A 20,446-nucleotide genomic window follows, 5' to 3' on the forward strand; every position below is an offset into this window, starting at 1 on the left:
CACTTCAGCAAATCTGGCCTCCAGAGAGATGACTGTCTGTCTCTTCTCCGTTTCTTTATTCCCTGAAAAATTGCAGTGAGACCGAATGTGGGGCTGGTGATGTTTGTCTTCAGCTCTTGACAAGGCCTCCTGATGTCCTTATGGATGTGAGTCTGGTGGAGCAGCTGTCACGAGGGGCGGGTGCTGAGTGATGGATTAGCAAGTCTCCATTGTTCCCCTCCCCCAGGAGCCCTGTCCTCCTGTCTGACGAGTTCAGCACGTTTGTCAGCAACTACACTGGGCTGGGCCCTCACCCAGGCTCCTTCATTCCATTTTCACTACCTTCCTTGCTGGTAAGGATCACAGCCCCTTTCTGTGGATGACAAAGGTGGGACTCAGGGTGGCTAAGATCAGTGGAAGATCCAGGATTCAAGCCCAGACCTGAGGATGCACACTGTTCGTGTAGGGGGCATGGGGTGGAAGGGAAGACAGGCAGGGTGCTGTGAGGTTGTGGGAGGGGAAAGGGTCTTTTCCCCCTTTTCCCCCTATCATTGTCTTTGTGGTCATTCTCAGAGCTGGAGTCTTGGGGGTGGGGACAGAACCCTCCGGAGGACGGGACCATCCAAGATGGCTCTGGTGCTGTCCTGAATGCTAGGCCTTCCGGGCAGCTGTTCTTGGTGAGGAAATGGACACAGGTTTGTGCTGGGGCTTCTCTGAGAACCAGCCCAGGACCTTCATATGTGGCTTTCAAAGAACTTTATAAAAATTCATCAAAAGCCAATGATTATGCCTATCACCTGCCTTCCCCTCCCCCTTTGTTAAACAGCCACTTGTCCCCACTTTGGTCTGGTCTCCAGAGAGCTTTATAACTGATTTGAATAAAAACACTAGGGCAGGCCTTGGCACGGCACTGCAAACCCACCCCGCCTCTTCCTTCGAGAACAGGGAAGGGGGAGGTTCAGACAGGACTGTGGGAGCCTCCCCTTCCCTCAGTGAGTGACAGTGGGTGCCACCTCCTGCTCTCAGAGGCACCCACCCTGTCCCAAAATCCAAGGAGACCCACAGGTTTCAAGTCCTGCTAGCATCTCTCAGGGTTGTGGGCTGAGAAGGAGGCAGCCCCCCATCTCTGCCTGGTGCCCTGGTGCTCAGCCCTGGTAAGACTCTGGATTCCAAATCCCAGCCGAAGAAGGCACACTGTTGCCAGACACCCAGATGACTGCATAGACTCGTCCCACCTTGCAAGAGGCACGTTTCCATGCGAGGAGGCAGGGACTGGCGCTGTGAGCACCTATCATGTGAAAGCAGGGCTTCAGTCCACAAGGGTCAGTCTGGGAAACCTGCTCAGTGTGAGCCTCACTTCAAAGAGGTTGCCTGCAAGCTGGAGGGCACCCAGGATGCGGCAGAATCTTGACACCAGTTCATTAAAAGAGGCAGACTGCTTAGCCTGGAGAAGCACAGACTCCTGGGGGACCAGATCGCACTCTTCAAAGAGCAGAGGCCAACATCAGAGGGAGAATGGAGGAGAGATAGGGTTATTTGTACATGTATATGTGGAGCGGCCATAGGCTTATGGACTTTTAGAGCTGAACAGACCCCCCCCCCCAAGGCAAACGCCCTCTGTATGCACAATAAAGGGAAGTTGGCCACCTATGGGCAGGTGTCCATTTTTTTAGTTTTTGTGAATCCATGTGTAGTTATTCACGTGCTCACCTACACACACAGCTCTAGCTTGAAGCAGATCTCTCTGAGCAGCAGGTGCTTGTCGAGAAGTCCCATCAGAGGGATAAAACTTAAGCCATCACCAGCAGAACTAGCTTCAAGCACTGTACCCCACGCCAGGAGATTACGCCTTCCCTCCATTCACAGAAACTGCGCTGCAGGCTAGTAGGCCTGCCAACATGTTGCATGGCTGCCGTGTGCCAGCGTCCCCACAACCAGCACAGGAGGCTTGCCAGGGTTGCCCTGCAGCCCCAGATGGTGGAACCAGGAGGCTGGGGGCACAGAGACGGTGGGCTCAGGGTGAGGTGGGCACTTCCATCTGTTGTGGCCATGGAGCCACAGGACAGGGGGCATCTGGTGGTAGTGAGCTTCCTGTCAGGGCAGAGCAAGTAAGACCACCTGTGGTGGATGTTGTTAAGGACAATCCTGTCCCAGGTGGGCAGTTGAGAGACACCTCTGTGGTCTCAGCCTATTTGGAAATTCCACAGTGTTCTTGCTCTCAGAGCTCTGGGAATGGGTAATGTGGAAGCAGAGGGTGTAGGGAGATGATGTTCACCCAAACCTCAACTAACCAGGATAATCTGTCTGTCCCACAGAGGCTAAGGAGAAAGAGAATGTGTCCTCAGGAAGGAGGTATCCAAATAGAGCATGCGTATTTATTTCTCCCGAAGCATCATCTTTCAATAGCACATTGGACCACAGGCAAGGAATTGCTCTTAAGGGATTGTCAGTCACATGGACGGGAGCCCTGAGAGACCCGTTATCCAAGCCCTCCCCACGCCCCCCAGCAGCCAGAGTGTCCACGGGGCTCTAAGATCCCAGGTTTCTGGCGCTGGCCCACCGAGCTTCAAGCCGTGTTTGATTTAAAAATGGAAGAAGCGACAGCACTGGTCCCCCAGGCTGGAATGCAGACACGAAGGCCAGGTACCTTCCACCGTGAACTTGCAGATGACGTCTTAGGTGGAACCATAAAAGGAAAGGAATTCAGAGCCTGCCAGGTGTTTGCTGTCACTGGGTTTTGTCAGGCCTCTTACAGGAGCTGCTGTCTGCTCATAAACTGACTTGCTCACTTCCTGGGCCACGCTCCCTGCCCTCTAAGAATGCAAACTTTATGAGGACATGTAAGATCCCTAAAACTGGGACAGTATCTGCCATGTAGCAGGTGCCCAATGTTTGCGCTGGCACAGAACGACAGCGACGCTGTGACAGTGAGGGTGGTGGGGAGTGCTAGAGCTGGGGAAGGGCCCTCTGCACTCGGCTGCCAGGCCATCCTCCTGTTCTTCCACTCTCAACACGCTCCCACTACCCCATAGAAAGGAGGATGCCAAAAGGGCTCAGATGCGAGCCCGGAGCCCTGTCCAAGCCTGATGAGGGTGAATTCAAGGCAGATGGGCTCCATGGCTGCTGGCCCCTCCCTCTCCTCACTGCAATCCACAAGGGTGGCCCAAATCGAGGCCTCATCACATATATGTGGCATAAAAGAATGAATGAGCGGCTGGGTGCCCTGGTCACAAGAACCTATGCTGAGCCCACCCCATTAGCCCCCAAACTGGAGTTCAAGATCCTGGAATCAAAGTGAGTCAGTTCTCAGCCAATTCAGAAATAGTGTCACCAAGGAACGGTTTAGCTACAAAGAGATGGAGTTTCTGTGTATGCAGTGCAGGTGTGAAAACGTCTGGGTGTCAATTTGTGTGTGTGTGTGTGTGTGTGTGTGTGTGTCTGCGTGTGCATGTCTGTGCATACGGGACTGTCTGCGTGGGGGTATTCGCACGCGCTGGTGTGAGACAGGGTGCGTGCATGGAACTGTGTGTTGAATGCTTGGCTGCAGAATCTGAATTTCCTCTAGTACTATTTTTCCTGGTACACACCCAATCTTGATCCCTTTCTTTTCCTTTCTTCTCAGAAATCCATTACCGAAAGGTTTTTTTTTTTTTTTTACCCGCCTCCAGGGGGAGGGGGGTTGGGGGAAGGGGAAGCTAAAATCACAAGGCCCAGATCAAAACACTCAGCTGCTAAATGAATTCGGCAGCGTTTTCCCGCATGACTTGGAGGGATAATTTAGTGAGGCCGCCAGCTGGAAGGAAAGGGATTAATTCTGCACTTAGCACAGCTCCGGTGAATAATTCATCACTGAGACCTTTGTGCCTAGCCCCTGGGCAACCGGGGAAGTGTCCTGTCCACCTGCCTGTTGCCTGCTGGGTCCCCCAGTGGACTGACCAGGGGCACTTGATGCTCCTTTCCGTCCTCAGGACACATGTGTCCCCGTGAAGGGACAGGAGGCAGGGGGAGGTGAGGAAGGGCCAAGCAGTGGCCTCTGACAGACTCTAGATACTGAGAAGAGGCTGTGGAGGGGTAAGATCTGGTCTGGGAAATGAGTGACATTTTCTCCAAGGACCCTGCTTCTTTCTTGGGGCTGCTTCTGTGTCCTCCCCTCTTGGTACCTTCTTGGTCCTACACCTGGTATGGTGGTGGTGGTGGTGGAAGTGAGGGTGGGTGTCAGGCTGTCTCTAACAAACTCTCTTTCACCAGGAATCAGAAAACAATGCGGAACGTTCCACAGGCAGAGTGCTGATGGGAAGTCCCAGGTACTGACCGGAGGCCTTATAGGGACACAGTTTCAAGTGGCTACGTTCCCAGATACATGCTTCTTACCCCACACCATATAATTCTCTGTGTTCTCCATGCGTCAGGTCACAGGGCCAAGTATTACCCCAGCACTGGTGGTGATTTTTCCTGGAGTGGGAAGCCGGTGGGAGGGGGCTGACCCCGACATCGGGTGCCTGCCTATAGTTCCTTCGTCCGTGGTCCTGAACTGCTGGCTTTGTGCCTGTCTTAGCACCACAGACCAAAGACGGGAAGAATTCCAGAAGGTGCAGGCCAGGTGCACTGGAGCCAAATGACCTGGGTTCAGCTGGGACTCAGAGTCCAGGGAGGGCTGGCTAGAGGAAGAGATCCCATTCGTCTGGCAGGGCTCAGAGCCAGTGGTGTCTTTCCACTTGGATCAACCCAGCTGTAGGAGGCAGGATTCCAAAAACGGGCGCCCAAGATTCCACACCCTAATCCCCAGGACCCATGCCTATGATGAGCTGTGACCCCTGTGATTATGTTACACGGCATGGCTGACCTTGAGTTGGGGACATTCTCAGAGTGGGCCTCTCCTAATCACATGAGCCCCTTTAAAGCAGAGGGTTTTCTCTGGCTGCTGACAAAGGAGAAAGAGAGTTTTGAAGTGTGGAGGGGATCTGACCTGCCTGCTGGCTGAGAGATGGAGGGGGCCATTGTGATAAGGAATGTAGGTGACCTGTAGCAGCTGAGGCGACCCTTGGCTGGCAGTCAGCAAGGAAACAGGGACCTTGGTCCCACGACTGCGGGGAACTGGATTCTGACGACCCCCTAAATGAGCCTGGGAGCACACTCTTCCCCAGAGCCTCCAGAAAGGAGTGTGACCTTGCCGGCGTCTCAATTTGAGCCGTGCCATGTAAGACTGTCTACCCTCAGAAGTGCAAGCCCATAAATGGGCATCATTTTAAGCTTCTAGGTTTGCAGTAGTTTGGCTCACAACAACAGAAACTGAAATCCTCATTCACCCTTGGAGAATCTTGATCCCAGTGAGCCAGGCTTGGCTTGGGCTGGGTTAGATGCTGACTCCCAGGTCTGGGTGGCCCTCTGCTCTCAACTCTCTTCTTCCTAATCTCGGCTCTCTGTCTCGTTTTCTGGAGCCTCAAATCACCCTCAGACATTTCTATCCAAAGCAGCAGTCCCCTCCTTCCAGAAGCCCCTGGCCCCAGCCCCTGAACAAGGCCAGCAATTGTGAAGGAGGGTGGAACCCACTGCAGGGTTATGGGACCTGACACGTGGCTGCCAGGCAGCCTTACCTCAGACGAGAGCAGCTGGAAGGAGATATCCACTGTGGGGGCCTCACCATTGATGGTTTTTAGCTTGGTGTCCTGGGAAGGAGAGAGGAATAGTCAGCCTGTGCTGGCCAGTGCAGCTTCTGCCTCTGATCTGCCCACTGTTCCAGATTCCCCAAGAAGGGGCCTGCTGGGGCCTCTGCCTGGGGAAGAGAGGGAGGCAGGAGCTGGTCCCCCGCCTCTGTTAACTCTCCCTGCCTTGAACTTCCCTTCTCAACTCCACTGAAGACCTGACTGGCACTTCCAGACCTGCTTCCTGGAGGAGTGGGGGAACTCCCATCGACTGAGGTCTATTACATCAGGATGGCCAGAGGTATTTTAGGGAAAAATTTGGCATAGAAATAAATGATGTATTTATCATATATATATACATACGCACATATATATATATATATATACACATACACACACATATATATAGTCTCAGTAAGATTTAATACATTATATATTATATATAATATATAATACATTATTATATATATAATATATATTCTTTTCTAAGTACTTTACATGTACTTCCTCAAAAAATAAGTCTCACATCAACCCTATGAGAAAAATTCCATTACTATGACCCCATTTAACAGACAAGGAAACTGAGGCACCAGACTTTAATTTTCCCATGGTCATGTAATCTGGTAAGGGGTGGAACCAGCATTTGGACCCACATAGTCAGGCTCTAGAGACTGGGCTCTTGACTCTCTTGTCACACAGACCCTATACAGGCATGTTGTTCCCATATTAAAGACAGGCACTCCGAGGTTCAGAAAGTCTAAGAAACTTGCCTAGTTGCACAGTAAGAACTAGGGCAAGTCAGGATTTAAACCCAAGTCTCTCTGGTTAAAGGCCCAAACTCTTGCCACCGTCCCATGGGGCCTCCCTGTGTTTCTCCTCACACTGCTCAGGGCAGGAACTGAGGAGAGCGCCTTATACCTGACTGCGGTTGGCTTCTGTGGTGGGGCCTCTGGGAGTAGGGTTGGAAGCTACTGGAGAAGCCAGTCGCTGGCGTCAGTGGGGCAAGATGGAACAGGGTGGACTGGGGCAGGAGTGGGCCACCTGGCATGGGCTCTGGTCAGGGCGGGGCACTCACGGTGATGGGGAGCTTCTCCACACGCAGCCCATTCACACCCTTCCCTGCCAGCATCTTGCGGTACAAACGGCTCTTGAGCGGCAACACGGAGACGCCCAGGGGCTTGCTGAGGGTCCATGGCTCACTGCCTTTCACTGTAGGGGAACGACCAGCTGGGACTCCCACCAAACCCCCACCCGAGACCCCTAGGATCCCAGTGCTGGCCGCCCCGGCAGGCACCCCAGTCCTTCGGTACCCAACATCCATTCACCCCATGCCTCTCCGTTCCTGCCTCCTGGCCTTGCCCTGCACGACTCTCCTCCTTCTCTGAACTTGGCTCTGTGAATTCAAGACCAACTCTCCACATATTCTGCGCTTCTGGGTGTGTATACATATCTCTCCTGTCTCTGGCCTTGGGGGCTCTTTACTCTCTCCATGTGGAACTCAGACCGTAGATCAGTGGGTCTCTGAATCCGGTTTCCCCTCTATGCTGTGAGCCCTGGGGGGATCTGTCCCTCCCTCCTCACTGATGGGTCCATGGGGACGGGGTAAGGCACAGGTCTAATATGGGAATAAGACCAATGTGTGCTGGCCCGTGCCAAGGAACAAGGACAAGGAAGCCAGCCAGGTGCTCCTCCACCTGCCTGCATGCACTGAGAACCAGGTCCCCTTCACCCACCCCCTCCAGGGGCAGAGGCAGGGGGTCTAAGCATCCTTCTCACGTATGTCCTGAGGCATGGCTGCCCTCGCACCGCACCCAAGGGACACTCACTGGAAGCCGAGGAGTAGTACTCCAGCACCAGGGCTGTGTCTTCCGAGAAATTGGTGGCTCCGTCTCGGCCTTGGAAGAGGAAGGATTGGTTCCATAAAGGCAGGTCTGGGGGTCCCGCTGGCTTGGACAGCTGAAAGGAGACAGCGGGAGTAGACAATGGGGCCACAGCTTCTCCCCAGTGAAGGGATGTCCAGACATAGCCATCTGTGTGTCGACACGTGTCACAAATGTTTGTCCCAATTGTAAAAAGCAACATGCGTGTAATAAATGAATAATGGAAAACACAGAAAAGTAGAACGCTTAAAAAGAAAAACCTAGGGGTGCCTGGTGGCTTAGTCAGTTAAACATCTGGTTCTTGATCTCTGTCTGGGTCTTGTTCTCAGGGTCATAAGTTCAAGTCCCAAGTTGGGCTGGGTGTGGAGCCTTCTTAAAACAAAACCAAACACAAACATCCCCTCAAACACACCAAATTCCTACACTAAAGACAACTATCCTAGGACAGCATGTTTCTTTCTAGTTTTTTGCTAAGCCTACTTTGTAGATAATTGTGATCCTAACATCCTATGTTTTTCATTTACTGTGAAAACCTAAGTATATCCAGAGTCACAAATAACGCTCGGTATCTGTGATCTTTGTAGCTGCAGGATTTTTTGTCATGTTCAGGGGCCCTGGTTTCTCCCTTCCCATGTTTTCCTAGAATAGTTCTGTATTGAATATTGTTTGATGTGGATTTCCGAGTCTCAGATTATTTCCCAAGGACCCGAAGTGGAAATGCTGAATTAAAGGACGCGCACTTTGGGGCACCTGGGTGGCTCTGTCAGTTAAGTGTCTGCCTTCAGAGTCCTGGCACTGAGTCCCACATTGGGCTCCTTGGTCAGTGGGGAGCCTGCTTCTCCTTCTGCCTCTGCCTGCCGCTCCCCCTTCTTGTGCGCGCTCTCTCTCTATATATATATGTATGTTTGCCAAACAAATAAATAAAATCTTAAAAAAAAAACAAAAAAGGATGTACATTTTAAGGCACTACAGTATTGACCAGAGTCCCTGAATAAGGGGCTCCAGGAGACATTCCCAAGGATGACCACCAAAGCTGTCTCGCAGGAAGCAGGACCCGAGGAAGGCTCTGAAGTAAGATTTGGCAGGGCAAAGGGAAGGAGGGAGGCCTTCTGGCTGGGAAAATCACCCAGGACAATAGTGGAGGCGGCTCCAAGCATTGCAAGGGTCGAGGATGCCTGGAATAAGGAGGGACTGCAGATGGAGGAGGTCGAGCAGCTGCAAAGGCTGGAAGGAAGGTGGGGAGAGGGGAATGGACCATAACGGCGCCAGTCAGCAGCCCCGCATGGTCGGTCCCAACACAGGGAGGGACTGGGGTCACCGGGGCAGACTCTCCCAGGGGCAGCCTGTCCTCTGTCCCAGCCAGGGGCTGTCAGCAACAGCGGCACCCGCTCCCACCTCCCGCTCCCCTGCGGGAAACAGTCATTGCTCAGAAAGGTCAGCACAAATGCTCCGCTGGCTCCAGGAGCTATTGACGCCGGATCTCGAAATATCAGTGTGGGTCTACCCACCCCCTCCCCCCAGCAGTGGCAGGACTCTGATGCATGTCACACTAATGTGTCTGCTCTGGTTCTCTGAGGCCCCGCCTGAGGCTCAGCTGTGTCCACTTCGGCCCCTGCCCCTGGGGGACATGGGGTGCAGTCACTTTGGGGGCCAGGGGGTCCTGAACACAGGGACAGGGACTGGGGTGATGGGACTGTTCCTGAGAATGGGCTCTGGAGGTCGCTCAGGGACAGCCACTTGGCCCCAGGTCAGGCTAAAGAGGCTGCCTCCAGGTTCTGTGGGGCTTGGAAATGGCTTTCAGGATTGATCCCCAAACGATGCCCATCCCAGAGCCACCCCACTGAGTGCCAGAGGAAGCTTCCCCATTGCCTGGACCACTGCCAGGCCCTGAGGCACTCAAGGAGGACCTGTGACTCAGTCCCTTGCTGCCCCCATGCCTTGCTCTCACCCTGGATGGGGGGAGGGCATTTAATGGATGCCGGCTGTCCTCTCTGGGGCCTATTAATGTGTCTAAATGGAGTCTACTGAACAAGAAATAGTGCCTGACTGCCCAGGAAGGACAGGTCTTTCCCCGAATGGTTTCCCAGGATGAGTCCTCCAAGAGAGATTCCTTCAGACCTACAGCTGGGCAGAGAGGGTCACTCTCTTTTGTGGGTGGGGGAGGGGGAAGGAATCAAGGTTAAACCACCTCTGGAGTCTGATGCCAGGGCCCTGGTAAAGGTGTTGGTGGCATTTGTGTGTGGGGAGGGTTGGGGGCAGGGTGTGGGGCGGGGAAGCCACTGACCACAGAGGCTAATGGGAAAGGCCATAGCAGGCTGTGGAATTAAGGAATGTGATTAACCTTCAGCTGTGATCTTCAGCAAAGCCATTAACCCCTAGCTACTGAGGCAGCCCTGCCTTCTCTAGGGACAGAGCTTTCATTACATGGGCCCATGGGCCCTCCTTCCCTTTCCCCTGGGCCCACCACACCCACACCCACACCTAACACTACCTGCTCCACCCATCCTGGGAAGGGCAGCTGCCAGCAACTGATGCTGGGGGGCCTCAAGGGAGCTAGGATACACAGGCTCTGGGCCCAGGTTTGCCTCAACCTTGCTGCGTGACCTCTGGCAAGTCCCTTCCCTTCGCTGGAACCTGAGATGTCACTGTCCACTGGGAAATATCTTCTGCTCTGTGCCCTGGGGGCTGTCGTGCGGGCTGAAGGAGAAAATGGATGCCTTGCCTTCAAGACCAAAGTTCAACTGAACTCAGCTGATGCTGACTGGGGTTGTCCGTGCTCTACACCTCAGGGGTGCTGTAGGGTCTATGGGGGAGCTAGAGTCAGACCCTGTTCCCGCTCAGGATCACCATCTTCCCAGGTGATAGGACACACACACACACACACTCCTATGATCCATGCGAGGTCTAAGCAAGTTGTGGGTTGTGGGTGCTGGGATGTCAGAGAAGAAAGAAACAACCCTTGACTGGGGGAAGGGAGGATCTGCGGGAGGAGGGCCATTCCAGGCTGAGTCCAGCAGAGGGGAAGGCTGGCAGCCCAGAGAGGACAGCATGTGTGTGGAGCACAGCTGGGCATCCAGAGAACCTGCAGAAAGCCTGTGGGGGTTGGGGCCGTGAGCCAGGAGGCTCCAGGGGATGAGGCCTTGTATCCCCAGCTGCCAGGGTGGGCTTCAACCTGTCCATGAAGGGGTCAAGGGTCCAGGGGAAGGGTCTATAGAGTTGGGCCAGGCTTTCCCTGGCTGCTTCTCACAGGCTGAGCTGGAGAGGCCTGAGTGGAGGCGCTGCGGTGGTCCATAAGAGATGAGGCCAGCACGAGGGCAAGCTCTGCGGGATGGAAAGGGGTCCCATGACAGCCTGGGGACTGACTGGCCGTGGGGGCTAAGACAGGGGAGACGACGGTGGGCACAGACAACTTCTCTGCGTCTGTTTCATCAGCCGGGAGCTCTGTCTCAGTTCTATAAGAAGCGCAGGCCAACAGGAGCAGCCTGATGGGCAATGGCCCCCCACAAAGGTGCGGGATGCAGGGTATGAGTAATTCCTAAGTCCCACTCTATTTTGGGCCCAACTCTCCCTTCACTGACCAGTTTTGCCATCATCAGCAGGTTCCGAGAGGGATGACGCAGACACTTCAACCATTTCTGTCTGTCTCTCTCTAACCAACAGAATCCGCTTTGGTCCGGGGGCCACCGCAGATGATGCCACTCCCCTCCTCAGTGACTGACTGGGAGCAGGACATGTGATCCAATTCTGGCCAATGAGACTAGAGGGGAGGTCTGCGGAGGGGCTGCGGGTGGGAGGTTTCCAGCCCTTCAGAAAAGCCACACACGAGAAGGGGAGGCTCCCTGTCTCTTGGGTCCTGGTCCTGTCTGGATGGGGGTGCCCCGAACATTTTGCCTCCATGAACTGTTAGTCAACTGAAGATGGCAATTCAGGGGTGTTGGAAAGATCCTGAGTCCTGAGGACGCTGTTGAGATGGTGCATTAATGGATTCTGGCAGTATCCTATGCGGGGACCCCTCGCCAAGCCTATCCTTAGAGCTTAAGTCCACGGGGTTACTCGTAGCCAAATGTAACAAGGGCAGTGGTGAGGCTGGCTTCAGGGGGCATCGACACTGGGGGAGGGGCAGCTTTGAAAGGGACAAGCTCCCTGAGCCTCCGCCCTGGGCTTGGACGCTGTGCCATGCTGAGTCCTTCAGGGCCTCCTAACAGCCCAGTAAAGGTAGGAATCTGGAACTGCAGAAACCGAGCAGGCTGCCAAAGGTCCCGTAGCTACTAAGTCACAGAGCAGGGGTCAAACCCAGGTGGGTCAGTCCCTCAAATCCCCCGCCGCAGTGCTTTGCCATATGGGGAGGGGGCGGTTGGTGGGAAGCCACAGCGTCTCCAGACACTGACACCCCTCAACTCAGGTGAGGACACCGAAGTGCACGAAGTGCAGAAAGGGGAGGGGGGTGAGTATGTCAGCCTGTAACTGGTATCCTTTCAGGTAGAGCTCCGCCCACCGGCACCTTGTATCACAGAAACCCCACCCTGTCCCTCCCTTCTGGGAGTTCTCAACCTGGCCTGATTGCCATGTTGCCTAGTGAACATCAACAAGTGTCTGCCGTCACTGGACCGTGGGCCTTGAGTCCCCCCCATGCAGGAGGCACTGGAGGCAAGTCTCTGTAGCTAGGGGCAGCTCCACCACCAAGACTGGTTAGGCAGCAAAGGCAGCCAGAGATGGGGCCGGGATTGGGAGGGGGCTTCCTCATTAAGGCAGCCAGCACTTCCTGCCCCTCGGGACCACCTGCTGATTGGTTCATAATTTTCTGGGCAAATGCAGGGCCATGTGTGAGATGACTCTGGGGAAATCAGGCCAAGGATTGGTTTGGGTTTGAAGCCTCTGTCCCCAGGGTCCCCCTTCGTCCCACCCCTCCCTGCCACCATCACTCTTGTCTGTGTCTGAGCCTTCAAACATCCTTGCCTTTAAATGAAGGCTGGGGACCCAAAGGGGTGCCTCATTCTGTATTTGCCATGCCAGACATGAACAGTGGTGGGCAGACAACAGGAAGGACTTCCCAGGCAGCCCTGTCTTCTTCAAGACCTCTAGGAATGTTGGGACTATCATGTGGGGCAAGCTCCAGCTGAAGTAGAGACGATGGGAACGGACTGATCTAGCCATTCCCTGGCACCCAGCCACAGTCTACACAACCCACCCCAACATCTTCAATGTCCTGTGCATCCTATCTCCACTCCTGTGATCTTGTTCTCTATCGCCCTACATCATCCGTCCCCTGTTAAAAACTCAAGAGTCATATGTGTGGATACCCACTCTAATTCCCCAGACTTCACACCCCCCCCTTGCCTCAAATTAAAAAAAAAAATTTATTGTGGTAAAATGTACACAACATGAACTGTCCCATTTTAACTGTCTTTAGATGTACAATTTAGTGGCATTAAGTACATTCACAATGTTGTATAACCATCACCACTATTTCTGGAACTTTCTCATTAACCTAAACAGGAAAGTCTGTACCGATTAAACAAGAACACCTTGCTGTCCCCTTCCCCCAGTCCCTGGCAACCACCATTCTCCCTTCTGGCTCTATGAATTTGCTTACTTTAGGAGCCTCATCTAAGTGGCTTCGGACCACATTTGTCCTTTTGTGTCTTGTCTCCTCCGTTATTTCCGGCTCTGACCGTCCCGCCGGCTTCATTATTAGATTACACATTATCTTGTGTCGATGTTTGGGTTTTTCATGCGCGCGATGCCCATCTTCACCGGACCAGGAGCGCCCCGAGGGCAGCTCCTCCATAGCACAGAGGGGCTTGGCTCTGGGTAGTAGCCGGTTCAGTAAACACCTTAACAGTCCAGGGACTAGCTGACTGAAGGAGTGAATCGAGCCATGGGTGAGACACTAGAAGTATGAGCCCAGTGACAGGGTGTGTGGGGGAAGGAGCCATACCTGAGGGCACCCGTTCTGGCTGACCCGAGGAACATCGAAGTACATCACAGATGAGACAGGGAAGGAGAGTCGGGTGATGGGCAGCCCTACGAACGCTGGGTCCTGCTTTACCTGATGGACCCTGGGGAGGCAAGGAGATGCGGGTCAGCCCAGGAGTGTGGCAGGTGCCCAGGGCTCTGGGTTCTGTGCCCCAGCTCAGCAGCCAAGGGCTCCCACGCAGATGGACTGTGGACTGATGTGAGAGAGGAGGAGGGGGGAGGGGCCTGGGCACCGGGACAGGGGGTGGATTGCTGGCCCAAGACTTGGGAAAGTTCAACCAGGTCAGGAGGTGGGCTGCAGCTCCCAAGGCTCCCTTCCCCATGACTCCCTGTAGCCTGGGCCACACCCAAATACCTCAGCGACCCCCATCTTTAAAAAGCCTCGCCTTTGGAAGTCCTTGCCAGAATGACCCACTCCGTGGTGGCAGATCTGGTTTAGGCTTGGTGGGGCACAGAAACTGCAAGGGCAGGATTCGGGGGGCAGGGGGCTGTGAGCGTGTGCACACGTGCTGAGCGTTTAGGAGGGCCGGGAGTGGGTGAATCAATTGGCTTCATTCCTCCAACAAGCAAGGAGTGTTCCCAGGTCATCGGAACTCAACAGATGGTGTAGTGGAGTCCCGTTGGGCCATCAGAGTCAGCGGAAGTGACAGAGCAGACAGCTGACCCCCAGCAGTTGGTGCTGTCACAGAGGACAGTGCTGTATGATCTCCAGTGACCAAACTACCCTCAGGAAGGGCATCTTTTTGAGGACTGCAAATCCACCCAACCCCAAATGTCATCTGGGGAGGAGGATCATGAGCTTCACTTCGGGCCAGGGAGACCCTTGGGTGGGTAAGGAAGAGGACTAGCGGGCAAGGCGAACAGTCATGAAGTCATGTGAGCTAACCCACAGGCAGCCTTCTTTGGGGCCAACCACTGGCTGGAGGCTTGGCCTTGCACTGGAACAGGATGGGGGACTGGGATGTGGAGGGTATGAGATGGGGAGGCAGGTCTGGAGGAGCTGAGGACCTGCTCTCCTCCTCCAGCTGCTGGCTCCTCTGCAGCTTGCTCTCGAGAGACTTCTGAACACCCCTTTCCATGGACCATGGGCTACTTCCTGGGACCTCAGGCCCAGGGGGAGGTTTGAAAGGCCTCGTGGAGGACAGGTTTCTAGGGCTCTTGGGATCATGATCTGTGATGACAATGACAGCCTTTTGCCTCCTCTGTCCTCTGCCCTCCTTGCCCTCCCCTTGCCCACACCCACCTGGGCTCCACTCACTTAAAATCATTGTAGTTGGGAACCACCCTGGCAATGACCACCATGGGGTGTGGGTTGTTGACTAGGGGCTCGTTGACTCCCCGGAGGAAGACCTGGGGAAAAGAAGAGGCAGGTGAACCCTGGGTAACTTTGGGCCCTCTTGGGGACAAGGCCAACCCAGCTGCCATCTTTTGCCCTAATAATGAGCTCATCCCTGCCTCCATCTGTCTCACTTGTTTCTTTCTCTGCTGCCCTCCTTCAGGCTCTGGACTAGGCATTGGGAAGACAGGGGGAGAAGACACAGATTCTGTTCCCATACACCTCCACTGCCAACCCAAGAGACTCCTGATCTGGCTCCTGGCCCTCGCCCCTTACCCACCGAATGGGCTCACACTTACCCCTCAGCCCTCACCCTAACTCCCCCAGCTGTGTTTTCTGTGGCTCCTTTTACTTCTTTGACCTCCATTGCTGACCTCTATTCTTCACCTGACCCATCCGTTTCCCAGGCAATTTGATACAGGATGGCAAAAACTGCTTTTGTAAAAATGAATTGAAATATGTCATTCCCCTGCTTGAGACCAGGAATGACTATACTCCCACTGCCATTCGAGTGAATTCTGTCATTCTTACCATCATGGCCAAAGCCTGCATGTGTTGGCCTGTCTGCCCTTGGCCACCAATTTCCACCAATCCCCAACTCCTCCTTTGTTCCAGCCTCTTTTGTCTCACCCCTCCAACATGCAGACTTGTTTCTGCCTCAGGGCCTTTGCACGTGATGATCCCTCTGCCTAGACTCACCATCCCCACCCCCAGCAACTCAGCGGCTGGCTCCTACTTTTCCTTTAGGTCTTAAATGTCACCACCTCTGGCAGGCCTTCTGCGACCACTCTCACTAAAAGCAGCCCGCCCCGTTCTCTAGCCCCTGGATTGCCTCTTCCATAGCATTCATCATAGCCTGTTTTTGTTCTCATTTCTTTCTTGTTCATGTTCTGTCCATCTGAGTAGAACCCAGGCTCCACAGGTGCGGGGACCATGTCTGCCTTGTTCACTGCTGTATCCGCAGCTGTTAACAAATGTCCCTGGCACAGAGTAGGAGCTCAGTATGTGCTCTGGGGAGAAATGAGCACCACTGATGGAGGAGAAGAGTGGAGGACATGGGAGAGAGATGCTGAGTGTGCTTTGGAGCCAGAGAGAGAGACAGAACCTCTGATGCCTGGGAGGGGAGGAAGAGGGGCCAGGCAGGGGCCTCAAGGAGAGGCTGGGCTTAAGCTGTCCTTGGAGGGTAGATGGGGGTCCTAACTATAGGGTGCTCAGGGGAGGAAAAACAGAAAGAGAAGGGTCTGTGAACACAGCTGAAGTGCCCCTCGCAACAGCTGGGTCATTATGTCACCGTGGCCAGTCCCCGATCCACTCTGGACCTTTGGATCCCAGCTTGTATACTGAAGGGTGGGACCATACTGTCTCCGGTCCTCCTAGTTCTGACCTCCAATGAGAGGACAGTGCCTGGGAGCTGGGGCTTCCTCTGGCTCTTCTCTCTTTCCTCCTCCCTGAGCACTTCCTCCTGGGCCCCTCTGCCAGGACCCATCTTAGCTGGTGGCCTGTAAAGCCTTCAAATAATAGTGCTTAGGGCCATTCAGCACTAACTGGGGCCCCTGGAGACTGACTCCCTGCCCCAGATTCAAAGGACTGGATCTGGTGACGGTGTTTCAAACTTTGGGTGGGGGCAGGAGTCTGGGCCGAGGGAGTCTGCTGCAGAGGCGTCAGGCCCTCGTGCTCACAGGGACACCAATAGGTGTAGGGACTGAAAGCAGGTCTCTGGGAGGTTGAGGGGTGATGGCTAATTTACACCTGGTCTGTGCTGAATGGTCAGGTGTGAATGAGACAGCTGCCGCAGCACACCGGTCAGGACAGCTGGTGAGTGACAGAAGCAATTTCTCTGCCCACTGTGCTCCCCAGTCTGCTCTCTGGACCAGAAGTGGCAGCATCTGTGCTGGGGACAGGGAGCCGGCGCACTGCTGGAGACTCTACCAGGTAAGTCTGGGGCTGGGGTAGGCATGGAGCAGATCCTCGGAGACCCCTGCAGGCTGGGGTTCTGCTGGGTCTTAAGGGTATGACCTTCTCACTGTGGGGCCTGGCCTGGCCAAGCTGTGGCCATTCTTCCTAGTTCTGTGTGTGTTTGTGTATACGTGCATGTGTGTGTGTGTGTGTATTGCTGGTAGGTCTCAGGAAAGGGCGTGATGTAAAAGGGAGGGAGAATGGACCAGAGGGAGGCATCCAATGGGGAAGCAGAGGTGAGGGTCAGGACCTCTGGACTTCCATCCCAGACTCTTTCTTCTTGGGTCCTGGTGTCCCTAGCTGTGAAATGGGACTCAAGAGCAGTTCTTATAGTGCTGCGGGGTGGATCGGATCAGCTGGGCTGGGGCAGAGAACCCAGAGTTTGGGCCTTCTGGGTGACCCTGCCCTCCCCATCACATTCAGGCCAATGCTGCATTTGAATCTGCCATCCCTGGGGGTTTGAAGGCCATGGGGGACAGCGAGAGGGGATAGGTTCCTGGGCATATTTCTGGAGCATGGTCCATCCTTCTGAAACTGCTGAAAGGCTGGGGTTGGGGTAGAAGGTTGGGGACGGTGTGTGTGGAAGTTAGGTCCAAGCTGGGCCAGGCCTGGAGGAGTCTATGTAAACAGCTGTTGAATGGGTGAATGAATGCCTAATTAGAAGGCCAGCCAAACCTCTTCAGAGATAGGACTCAAAGAAGAGGGGAGAGACCCTAAAATTTGGGGGATTGTAAGCCCTAGATCAAGGGTCACCACTTCAAGAGGGATAGACTAGGAGAGAAAACAGCTTTTCCTCCCCACCCCCCATCCCGTGAGATTGAGGCAGACATCAAGCTTGGAAGCCCCCCGTTCTCCATCCTGCCTGCACAGCGTGTGAGGCAGAACAAGAGATAGCCAGGTTAGGGTAGGACTGGGGGCCTGGAAATGTTGGGAAAGATTAGACATCATTTTCTTCTTCATCCCTATCCCCATCATCCCTGAGATGCCAGAGCTTGCCCTTCGCAAAATACGTGGGCTATTCTGGAAAGGCCCTGATGCTTTCTTCCCCCGACTCACCTCCCTGCCTCACAAAGTCAAGTCAGTCAGAGGTGGTGAAGGGCAGGGCCTGGGGACTGCTCAACTTGCCCCCCCCAACCCAGGGCCCCAGTCCTGGTACCTCCAGAGCTGTGTGGTTGTTGCCGATGTAGCGGGGGAAGAAGCTCCCCTTCCGAACGATGGTGGCGTACAGTTGGGTTTGGGCAGTGGCTCCCTCAGCTTTTCCAGTCTGGGAGGGCTGGGGTCAGGGTGAGGGAAGAAGACACACCAGGAGGAGAGTGACTAAGGGGCAACCCCCAGCCATAAATCCAGCCCTTTGCAGACAATCACTTGGCATTGCTCCACCGGGGCTCCAAGCTGATAATTAAAGCTCATGGTCCCCGCGAGCCTTTCCAAGATCAATATAATAAATCTTCCCTTTTCTATTTGAATATTTCATCACCCTCATAAGGACCACAGCCTGTCTGCTCTCTTTGTGGAGATGTGATAACAGGGCCTGGGTTGTACGTGGCCAGAGAGCCAGAAGGTCTGGGTGATGATCGCAGAATCACAGCTGAAGTGTGAAGCCTTCCAGGCGAGTCACCCATCTCTCTGGCCCTTCCTGTCCCTGCTTGCCCCAGGTACCTCCTCCAGGCTTAGGGAAGGGGCTTAAGAAGGTAAAGATCCGGGGCGCCTGAGTGGTTCAGTGGGTTAAAGCCACTACCTTCAGCTCAGGTCATGATCCCAGGGTCCTGGGATCGAGCCCCGCATCAGGCTCTCTGCTCAGCAGGGAGCCTGCTTCCTCCTCTCTCTCTCTGCCTGCCTCTCTGCCTACTTGAAATCTCTGTCTGTCAAATAAATAAATAAAAAAAAAAAAAAAAAAAAAGAAGGTAAAGATCCCTAGGTCACGTTGAGAAGGTGTTTTGAAAGAAGATCAGTGTAGGGCTTGATGGGAAGAAAGGAAGGGAACTAACCTAAACTGAGCCCCCAACACGTGGCACGTGCTTTGCTAGGGCCTTAAGCCCATTGTTGTAACTGATTGTCCATGGGCATGCTCAGTGTCTATTTTGCCTGTGAGGAATTGGGAGGCCTAGGGGGTTAAGCAGCTTCCTACCGATATACAGTTAGCAAGAGGCAGACCAGGGATAGGAACCTAGGCAATCTTGCATCACGTTGTTCTTTACTCCAAACCACAAGAGGGGCCTGGGGTGCACACTGAGGGGAAAGTAATGCTCTGTTCATCTTGGTCCAGTGCCAGGCACACAGTAGGTACTAAGTATTTGAGCCATGAATGAGTGAGTTCTCCCTTCCACCAGTCAGCACTGGGGAGAGGGAGCGGGTGGGGGAGCTGTCCTGGGTAGTTCAAGCCATGGACTGGGATACCTGAGGCTCCCCACTCCAGGCTCCTGCCCAGTTGCCCTCTAAAGGGGTGCCCTCCAGGGGGCACTTTCTCTTCCACCCGCCCCAAATCTTCTGGACCTTCTTCCGGCCAACACATTGTGTGGCAGCACAAAAAGAAATGACCTGGGAGACAGGTGACCAGGGCTCACCCTCCAATCTGCTACTCATCTGCTCTGTCACCCAGGTTGACAGGATTCCCCTCTCTGGGTCCCAGTCCTATGTATGCAAAATGTAATTCACCTTGAGGATTAGAGACGGTGTCTGGCCCAGGACCAGGGACATAGTAGGACTTTTGTAAATACTGTATTTCTTTGATTTTTAGATCTAGTCCCACTTTAAAAAAAACACATTTTATTTATTCATTTGACAGAGAGATATAGCAAGAGAGGAAACACAAGCAGGGGGAGTGGGAGAGGGAGAAGCAGGCTTCCTGCTGAGCGGGAGCCTGATGTGGAGCTCGATCCCAGGACACTGGAATCATGACCTGAGACGAAGACAGATACTTAAGGACTGAGCCACCCAGGTGCCCCAGATCTAGTCCCACTTTAAACATACATGAAATCAGAATGTATCTTTCAATGGTGTATTCATTTAATGAGGTAGATGTTCCAAGCTGTTGGGCTGTTTTACAGAGATGAATTCAGAGAATTCCAAATTCTTATGGAAATCATTCTTATCTACCTGCCAGGAGCTGGGTTTCCTGAGCCCCATATGTTCCAAGACTTGTCATATTGCAGGGTGAGCGTGGGAGGCTCTGAGGGAACAGCTAGGGGGATCAAGGTAGGTTCCCTTACCTATCCCAGACCCAGAGGGACTCAGGGTCCTGACTCACCTTCACCAGCTCAAAATGGTAGGGGTGGAAGACACGCAGGAACTTGATGGGGATTTGGTAGGACAACAGCTCCTCTTTCTTTTTATTGTCCATCACCTTGAGGATCACATCTTAATAGAGAAAAAGGAGCACAAGGTCAAAACAGGGCTTAGCTGACCAGCATCCCTCCCAGTGTGGAGGAGGTAAGATGTTGCCCAGAGCAGGGAGCAGGGACCCTGCTGAGGAATCAACATGCACATGCACACATATGAGTCACCCCCCCACAACACACACACACACACACACACACACACACATTCACAAGTACCATTTGAGCCCTGGCCCAGGGCAAGTCTCCATCCTAGGTGCTGTTAGGATCCAAAGATGCAATTCTGCCCTGCATTCCAGAAACTCCCAACCCAGAGATGGGCACACCTGGCATGGAACCCTC

At 53.9% G+C, this 20,446-nt stretch overlaps 1 protein-coding gene across 1 annotated transcript in view; it reads right to left on the reverse strand.

Moving 5' to 3' along the window:
• CCDC33 (coiled-coil domain containing 33) overlaps positions 1-20,446 on the reverse strand; it is a 101,284-nt gene that overhangs the window by 43,982 nt on the left and 36,856 nt on the right. Inside the window, exons 6-12 of the mRNA XM_046007110.1 lie at positions 20,017-20,126; positions 17,926-18,042; positions 14,736-14,827; positions 13,440-13,560; positions 7,448-7,577; positions 6,697-6,830; positions 5,574-5,645 (exon numbers count right to left, since the gene is read on the reverse strand). Coding sequence (XP_045863066.1) covers positions 5,574-5,645; positions 6,697-6,830; positions 7,448-7,577; positions 13,440-13,560; positions 14,736-14,827; positions 17,926-18,042; positions 20,017-20,126 — 776 coding nt within the window. The remainder of the gene's footprint in view (positions 1-5,573; positions 5,646-6,696; positions 6,831-7,447; positions 7,578-13,439; positions 13,561-14,735; positions 14,828-17,925; positions 18,043-20,016; positions 20,127-20,446) is intronic.

This window comes from Meles meles, chromosome 6 (assembly GCF_922984935.1).
Source record: "Meles meles chromosome 6, mMelMel3.1 paternal haplotype, whole genome shotgun sequence".
NCBI lineage: Eukaryota > Metazoa > Chordata > Mammalia > Carnivora > Mustelidae > Meles > Meles meles.